The 9,934-nt window shown below is 32.8% G+C and overlaps 1 protein-coding gene across 1 annotated transcript; it reads right to left on the bottom strand.

Moving 5' to 3' along the window:
• Positions 1 to 6,284: 6,284 nt before the first annotated feature.
• LOC108221904 (zinc finger CCCH domain-containing protein 23) lies at positions 6,285 to 7,720 on the bottom strand. Its single transcript, XM_017395798.2, has one exon. It carries the CDS (start codon positions 7,652 to 7,654, stop codon positions 6,557 to 6,559), a length of 1,098 nt encoding a protein of 365 aa, XP_017251287.1. The 5' UTR covers positions 7,655 to 7,720; the 3' UTR covers positions 6,285 to 6,556.
• Positions 7,721 to 9,934: the final 2,214 nt, after the last annotated feature.

Below are 9,934 nucleotides of genomic sequence, written 5' to 3'. Positions count from 1 at the left end.
AACGGCTGGGACACCATGTGTTGGGTAAATGTTTCCTGACAACCTATGGTCAGGGAACAGGACCCTATTTACATAATCTTTGAATCGAATATTTAGATAACTGTAGGATCTATTTTCATTTTAATCACGAGTTGAGAAGACTTTATTTATACATAATTTTTTGACATGACAAGTGGCACCTTTGATTGATGGACAGTGTGCAATATTTTTGCAATATGTTGCAGGTAAGCGAAGTGCATCTTCATCTTTCAAAACATTTCGGTTGTAATATTTTCATATTATATTAACATATAATGAAATTAATATTATTTGTATACGTTTCCATGATCATGACACTAGGATAATAATCAGATGTTTATTATTGTATTATAATTTATTTTTAATTTTTTATATGACCTTAATAGTTAGTTATCCTTTTTTGTAAAATTTATGTTTTTTAAGAATATAAATATATTCACTCTTAATTTAAATATATTATATACCTTATTTGGTGGAAATAATAGATTTATCATGTCACAATTATGAAAGAAAGAATAATAAGAATGAAACCACGATATCTATTTACAATTTTTGATTCAAACAATCATAAGTAAAATTTTCTATAAGAACACATATTTCTTAAATTGGAAAAAATAAATTAATAAATTAGTTTTTAAATCAACATTGCGCGTAAAAACATATAAATGCCAAAGTTAAAAATAAATGAACTAAAATTTCGAAGTAAAATATTCATTCTCTTTGCTTTGTTTTCACAAATCTCTGTTATTAGTGATTAAGTTTATAAAAATAAAACGAATTATAGTCTAAGAATGAACACCCAAAACCAAAAATAAAAAAAATAGATCTCAGTTATAAAATGAGGTGTAGGTGTATGTGATCAAGGGAGAATAGCTCAGGTAATCCATTACACACATTAACAATGCGGGTGTAAATATGTTTGTTGGTTTGAATATGATCATTAATCTTTTATTCTTGATCTCTTGATTAGTCTTTGATTTATTGGTTGAGTTCTTCGTTTTTTGAATGGAGTGCTTATATATCATTCATTATTTGTATGTTTAGTTTAGTAATAGTTGAGAGTTCAGTTATAAAATTAGAATGTAATCATGGTTGAATAGCAGGAGCATTTTAAGATAATCAGATGTTTTGTCATCAATCATTTAATTTCTGATAATAGATATCTAATAGAATTAATAACATGAATTGTATTATAAATTTCTACTTGTGATGATATATTATATCTCCAACTTTTAACCAAATGTACATGTCATGAAAAATGATCCAATTGCCCCAAAGTTGGAGGATTAACTACGAAGTGCAATTCTAATCTGCTTATATATAATTCTTTAGTAGCATTAGTAATTACAAGTAAAGTTTTATGTGAATATGTACAACAACAGTAAATTACTTAGTATGATACATTCGTTTCCTCTGCCCTAATTGCGACCGGCCGTCCATCCACCAACTTCATCAAATTCAGGTTGATATATCTCAGCAACAGCTCTTGGTTGGTGTTTTTGTGTCTCGGTCAAATTCTCATACAAATCATACGAAGAATTTTGTAAAATAGCACTTTGGAGATCAATACGATCTTGTTCCGAAAGGTAACTAAAGACGTGATCATTCCCCTCATGCCTACAAAATCCAATCTATAGCCTATTGAAGGATCAAAACTAATCAGATTTATATTTTTTTTCTTTCACCCATTTAAATGAATACCTAACTTCAGTTAAAATACATGTATTATGAGAATCGGGAGGGTACTGAAACTAGTATTGTGGACAATGTTTCCTTGGTAAATATATTATCCAAACTAAGTTTAGCAAATGATTTTTTTGTTTTATGTCACCAAAATCAGTGTTACACTGATTATAAAAAGTTGATGTCAAATATAGATATTGTTCAACCGTTAAACCATGACTAGGTGCATGTTTCATGTATTCGCTAATTAAAAACTTGCATTCATCGATTAATTGCTCAGCCAAGTACTGTTGCCACGACACGGGAAACCATTGATCCTATACTCGAACCATTAACTTCTTATTCTTGCTTTTAAGTCTGAAAACTTATCAAACAAAATTGCTAGTTAGTCTCGATCAATCGTTACAAAGATCCGTGTTGATATTTGTTAAATCCACTAGCATAACACTCTGTAACAAGTTTATTAGCGTTGAAATTGCAAGGACATAAGTTCATCGACCCAAACATTAAACAAAATACACAATCTCAGAAAAAATAACTACAGCTGCAATAGTCTTATAATAGGTTTTTGAGTAAAGTAGAGTATTAGATTTGAGATGATAAGCAACTTTTCCAATGCACTTTGTGTAATAACATGGAAATGAAAGAATACAAGAAAGACGGTGAATAAAGCTGATTATAAAAGACAAATTGTTCTCCAAGTTATCCTATACAATGAGACATGTACTACATAAATACTGCTTCCTGACCACCAAAACAATTACCAACTGCTACTACTAGTATAGATAATGTTGTGAAACGATAAAGAAATGTGATGCAACGGGGAAAAATGTAGTGCAACGGTAAAAAACTACGTAGTCTGAATATTTAAATTTTATTTTTGATATTGAACATTCCAATCAAGGTGGACAATGCTTATGGTCCAGATCCTTTTGAAAATCACCGATTTATCAAAAATACAACTCAACACTTTGACTTTAAAAAATTCAAGGTATGTTTTATAGTTTCTTCACTTTGGCCAATATTTAGTTCTGTTAATTTATATTTGATTCTTGTTTGATCAAATTAATTCAAGGTATGTTAATTTATATCAAAAATACAACTCAACACTTTGACTTTAAAAAATTAATGTATTCATTTTTCGAGTGCGTTGATGTCTCTTAATATATATTAACAACTAGAAAAATCTCTTCTCGACAGTTGAACTCATAGCCTACATAAACTTCGTCTGCAATTTCGCAATGTTTCCCATCTGCTCACGAACAACATCTAAGGCATCAATATCGAGACCCACCACATAGCGATGAAAAGAATAGCAATATTGAGACCCATTACATAACGATGAAAAGAAAAACGCAACAAGATGTGGTCAATCCATAGGTCAATCATAGGTCTCTCATCACATAACGATAAAAAAAAATGCTCCCTGGGATACTCAAACACTGATTTTGCAGTATCTTTTTCAACAACAAGAAAACTAATCAAAGAGTGAATGTCATGCCCTTAATCCATCTCCCACATTTGATCCTCATATTACACTTTTTATGTTCAGCGTTAAATGTAAGAAACATGTTATCTCAACCAAATAAATGTTCAAAAGCCTCAAGCAAATGACGAATGGATAAAATCATAAGACAACAAAACACAAATTACATGCAAAAAGAGATCAATTGGGCTAAATCGAAGAGTCGAGGGTATGACAAAAATTATGTGTAAATTGAGAATATATAGGTAACTTCACGAGCATTTTTCTTTTTATTTTTGATCTTGGTCCTCTATAGAAGTAGATTACATATTTTTTTTAAAAGATTTTTTATATATAAAATTTGGATATATGTATTTTACAAATGAGAATATTTATTTAAACGTATATACCTTACATTTTAGATATTTACTTTTTATTTAAAAGGATAAATCGGATATACCAACTTAGTTCATAATTTTACATTTGATCTAAAATCAAGAATTAGGAATTAGCAGACAGTCAATAAAACAATAAATACACAAAATTAGTTCATAATTTATATTTGATTTAAATCAAGAATTAGGATTTTTTTTTTGTCACAAGATACTTTCACGTATGATGAATTGTATCAGAATACAATAGCCGCTCCCAAGAGTTTCTTTCGTTTAAGAAAGTTTACCATCTAACCTTCGGACATGCAGAGATGACCAGGTACGCTTAGACAATAAATCTTTAATGTTCTATAAGAAAACACCCATAAAAGGTCCCGTTATCGTTTTTCTTCCACCTCGCGTACCCTGAAAAATACAATACAAATAAAAACCATAACAAGTTCATACAGACAATAGAATAATAAAACTATATAAAACGAAAGACGAAAAGGGTCAACAAACTCATTAAAAGATATGAATATAATATAACTTTTTTAAAGAATAAGGAAAGTAATATAAAAACTAATATAAAACAAATCATTAAAAAAAATCTACACCAAAGAGATAGTGAGATCTCTTTGGTTAGATACATAATAAAATTTTAATCCGAACAAGATAACTGACTAATAATTTAAATAAATATTAAAATATAAATAGGAATATATAATTGAAAATTGAAAAAAGATTCAAAATATATCTACTCAAAATAAAATAAAATCTTAACAAGCAAAAGTATCACGATTTTAGCTAATTATCATTATTAACGAAATTTGAAATATAATTGGAAATTGATAACATAGTTAAGAAAATACAGAATCTTGGCAAACAATGCATCACTATATAAATTTGGTATACACCAATCAATCAACCATTAATGGCGCAATAATACCTCATTAAGGCACAATAAAGCCATCATATATGGCTCCCACGAATTATAAAATTCAGGTACAATAATCAGCAATAAAGATTCTATCGATTAATCTTCCAATGAAAACACAACAATTCAAATTAAAATATTTGGAGAAATTCAAATTTCAAAAATAAACAAATTTAAGGATAGTCAACTTGTAATTCAAAAATAGCTAAAATTAAGATCTACATAATTACTATTAAACCAAATAAATCCACAATTACCAAGCTAAACTAAAATTATGGAATAAAATTAGACAATCAGACGCGCTAATTAATTCACCACTACACCACCTCCACCTCCACCTCGACCTTCAGAACTGCAAACAATCATCATAGACACTAACGAAAACTAAGAATCAAAAATGAGAAATCGGAACAAATATAGTGAGCTAATCATATAATATTAAACCGATTACACCAATTTTCTCAAAATTAGACAAAAATAGATGCGAAACAACCCATAACACGAAAGATTCAAGTACAGAATCATATCTAATCATGAAAAAATGAAATATGAACCACACCATAATAATATATATCGTAAATCATTAAATAATCGCATAATTATAATTATGTAGTTTTATGTGTCGGAAAGATTACACCTTTTTTCGAGATGTGATAGTTGAGCCAGCTGTTGCAAAATTGGCTTCGTGACTGGTTTTGTTGAGTTTCTTCTGAGTTTGCAACAGGGGGTCTTTAATCGGTGGATCCCAGAGACAGGGGCGTAGCCACAACCACCCTTGAGGGGTCAATTGAACCCATAAAATTTTCAATTTTATCTATATAATTATTATTATAATAAATTTTGAACCCATATTAAAAATTGGTTTGACCCCGGTTCTTACTGTGAACAAAAAAAAAGCAGCTAAGTAGTAAAACCCAGTTGCAAATCTAGCCTATCTTTCACCTGGTACTTTATAATATTCATCCTAGTCCCCTCTAAAGCACCAAGTCACTAACCCATTTTATTAAAATATAACTCTCTCTTTCTATTTTGTACTCACAGTCGCTCCAAGCCTCCATCTCCGTTACTTTACTCATTTACTCTTGTTGGTTGTTGTCGCTTATATCTTATATGTTACTCCACAGTCTCATCGAGTTCTTTACATTATTTTTTTGCATACATTTTGAGCCTTTTATAAAATATACTTACATAATACATTTTTTTTTTAAAAATTCCTATAAAAAAGTTTGACGTTTTAATTTTTAATCAGAAAAAATAATTAAAAATACGTTATATTTTACAAAAGACTCAAAATGCATGCAAACAATGTACGTAAATAATCTGGCGGGATGAAGGGAGTATAATATTTTGACCCCAGTTTATGAATGTTCTGGCTACGCCCCTGCCCAGAGAACTCCTCCATAGTCTTGATTATTGGATCATTGTGAGCGTCGAGCGATGGCTGTGAAGTCTTGAATCGGTGGTCGGTGGATATCCAGAAAACTCCTCCATAGTCTTGATTATTGGATCATTGTGAGCTATGGCTGGGCTTGCATGCGGTTTCAAACACCGATTATTTCAGCTCAGCCCTTCAGGACTTGTTGGACAATTGAACTCAACTGACCTTTGAAATTTTCTTCATCTCCTTGTTCTGATCTCCCTGTTTCGACTTATGGTTTGGCACTGTATATAAGAATTAATGGGCTGTTAAATAATTAATAATCCGCTTTGTTTTTTTTTTCACAGAGCATGAATGGTCGAAGGAAAACCATAGGTAAAATCTGCCTTATTATAATCAAAAATATCATCGAAAAAATAAAAGAGATTGAAATGCCATTACACCAAATTATCATTTTCATAGAAAGGTTCATATACACACAAAATCTTTGATTCTGAAAGTCACAATAATAATAATACTAATAAGAATACCACAAAATAGAGATTAATTTCATCTCTCCATCTTCATCTACACAAACCATTAAAATTAAAAAACCCTGGCCCTTCATTTACAAAATTTAGCCATATAAATAGTGGGAAAATAAAACGAAAATGTTAGCCCGCCGGGTCAACCCGTTTACCCGAACATTTTTTATAGATACAACTCTACTTGAAAAGCTCCGAGCCCGAGTTATCCGAGTCAACTCGGACCAGCGAGTTCTCCTTGCTCAACTTGGCATACATTTTAGCACGGAGGTCCTTCCCTGACTCAACTCGCTCCATTGCTGGCTCCTCTTCACAGGACTGGTCCCACAGATCAAAACCACCGAGTCCAGACCGAGTCATCTTCCGAGTTGGAGTCCCCGGGAGGCTCATGAACCCGGGTCGGATCATTGAGCACTGGCGGGGCGACCCGTATGAAGAACCCATTTGAAAACCCCATGGAGGACTCACACTCATGCTCATGCTCCCATGCCCAATCTGCATGCCCCTCATTGACTCACTGAGTTCACTCACCGAGTCAAACCCCAACAACCCGCAAGGCGACTCGGGCGGAGACTCACTCGGCGAATACAGAATCGAAGTCGGAGAAGACCCGAACGAAGCCTTCCGTACGAACGAGTCACAACCGAGTCGACTCGGTAAACTCGGTGTCAACTCGGACCCAGTAAAGAACGAGTCAAACCCACACCGACCCGGCGACAGCGAGTCAATCCCGAGTTGACTCGGCGAACTCGGCGGGAGGACTCGGAGCTGACTCGCCGTGTGTGCGAAAAAACACACTTTCCTCCTACACATAGTCCCATCTTTACACGGCTGAGTCCGATACCGAGCCGGGTGTAGCCAACACTCGAAAACCCCATGCGCGTGCTCACACGCGTCGCCCCTAACACACGCGCCTTTCCTGAAATCCGGGCACGCATTGCCGGAATAATGGAACTTCCGGGGATCCCTCCGGCGAGCCTTCTCTCCCGGATGAGCGTACGGACACTCCGTCCAGTCATGTGACCTGGCACGTGCGCAGCGCCTGACTTTAAACTCGTACATGCGGAAATGATCGCATGTGAACGCGTCCAGGGGAATATCTATGTCCTCAACTGACGGCAAGTAACGGTGTAACGCCGTTAACGTGCAGTGAGGTGAGTGATGGTCATTTGGAGTGACTGAAAATGGGGAGTGAATCTCGGCCGTTGGATCATCGTACAGGGGGATTTGGACGGTCGGATTTGGACGATGAAGAGGTTCTGATTCTCCGAGCATCATTGTTTGTGTGTCTGAATGTGTTTGTGTCTTGCAAGGTGAGACATGGTATTGGAATGGCTTCAGTTTGATGAGAATTTATACAGGCGGTTTTTAACTGCGGTGGAAAATGTTTAACTTAACCATGGTTGAAAGTAAATTTAACTAGGGTAATAAGTCGTGAGTCATGGACTTTGGGTTTACTTTTGCTCACAGTTTCTTAAACAATGTACACGAGGGGGCGTAATTGCGTAAACGAACAGAGTTAGGACTTAGGACAAACTTTGGGCTCCTTGAAGTGAGGCTGGTTTTAAAATTCTGGCTCGTTTATGCGAGGCTGCTTTTATTTATTTATTAAACAGTTATTCAAGTGTGTGGTCATGAGCACATGGCATCAACTCTAATGAAAATTGCTTAATTTGATTGGTGAAATTGATGTGAATGCAGGGGGATCATTAATATTTAATATCCATTTACCAATCAAAAGTTAGTATACTCGTGAAAGTTGATCACTATTGTGTGCCCATAGGCACACCATAGAAAATTCATTTATTAAAAGAATTCGATCATTGTTATTTTGCAAGAATTCATTCGATTTTGTGAAGAAGTTCAAGTCGAGTTTTGACTCAAACTCGATTTATTTAGTTTGGAATCGGCTAATACTTGACTCAAACTGATATAACTCAGATCGGCTCAAGTAAAATTTATATATTTTATATAATACAAATATATGAACAAATTAAATATCTTAAAATGGAAATTTAAAAATTTTATGTGTCATATTTCATATTAATTAGACAAAGAGTATTTGGACTTTTTATAAATACAAACACATAAATGATGTATACCAACTTACTATTATTTTTTAGCCGATTTGTGATATATTTTTTTATATTAGAGTATATATTACACATCACCTGCTATTATTTTCACTGTCCCTGTATCTTATTTTTTGGCATGTTTTTAAGACTTTTTTAGATATGATTTCACAATTTTTTTTGAACTTTTTTCTTTTTAAATAAAGTTTTAATGTTTAAATTTTTATTTAAAAAAATAAAAAATATTATAAATCTATATTTTATTAAAATTTCGAAATGCCTGCAAACACGGTATTTCTGGTTAATCCCAAACCATGTTGCAATACTTTACATACAAACAGTAAAAAGGAATCTTTACATATCTCCAGAAGGTACATAACTACACTACACGCCACCATTATTGCTAAATAAATTTTTTACTTTAAACGGTGGAACGGCGACTCAATCAAGTGACGGTTATCGGATACAGTGTGCAAATATAACCCTAGTCCTAGGTAATAAGACAACTTATTACGGCTGTTTAACGTAAATTAAGGTGGTCTTTCCGTTGGTTTTACAAGTTACAACTTCCGTTATTAGGTTCCTCTTGTGCACTACCGTTAATATACTTGCATAAAAAAAATTAATATATAAAAATATCTCCGTGGGAAAAAAATATATAAAAATATCATGAAATCTGCATCTAGCCCACAAATATAGAAACGTACAGAAAACTCCCAACTCTCCTAAATATTAAATATTGATAAACAAAATAATGTAAACTTAATTACGAAGAAGCGTGGTGGCATAAATTTAAAATCAAAACTAATCAATTCACAATGTACTGTGAATTTATCAGACATTTTTTCAATAAATTGATATTTTTTAATTAAATCAGAATATAATCACTCAATCGGTAAGAAACTTTAATAAATCAGAATTCCTTAAAGCACTGCTAAAAGTAGAGACAAATTTGCTTCCCAATTTTCAGAATCTTGGTTCGGTTACGAGCTGGTACATATTAATTTTCGTTATAAAGAAATGTTTATAACAAAATGATTAGTGATGCTTAAAACTTAAGTATTAACAGTCTCCACAATTTTTTTCAAAATTAGGATTGCATGATTGGAAATATTCTATATTATTTAAAATAATTACTCCCTCCGTCCCTTTTTATCTGTCCATTTTGGAGAAAAAAACACATACCAAGGTATTCCTTGATTGTATGAACTTTTTCATTAAATACCTCTAATTAATATCTTGAAAATGGTGGAATACCTCTACTTTATGTCTCGAAAACATGAATTCAACCAAGTTTTAAATAAGTCAAGCCTTGAAAATGGAAATTATGGAGATATATTTGAAAAACTATCATTAAATTAGTTTTGAAAGTATAAATGGACAGATAAATAGGGACAAATTTTTACTTCCAAAGTGGACAGATAAATAGGGACGGAGGGAGTAGTATTTTTGGTCAAAAGTTTACATCAGTCTTGAGGTATATCCA

The sequence above is a fragment of the Daucus carota genome, chromosome 1 (genome assembly GCF_001625215.2).
Source record: "Daucus carota subsp. sativus chromosome 1, DH1 v3.0, whole genome shotgun sequence".
Lineage (NCBI taxonomy): Eukaryota > Viridiplantae > Streptophyta > Magnoliopsida > Apiales > Apiaceae > Daucus > Daucus carota.
Note: the sequence above shows the minus strand (reverse complement) of the source record. Positions and strands in the feature narration are given on the sequence as shown.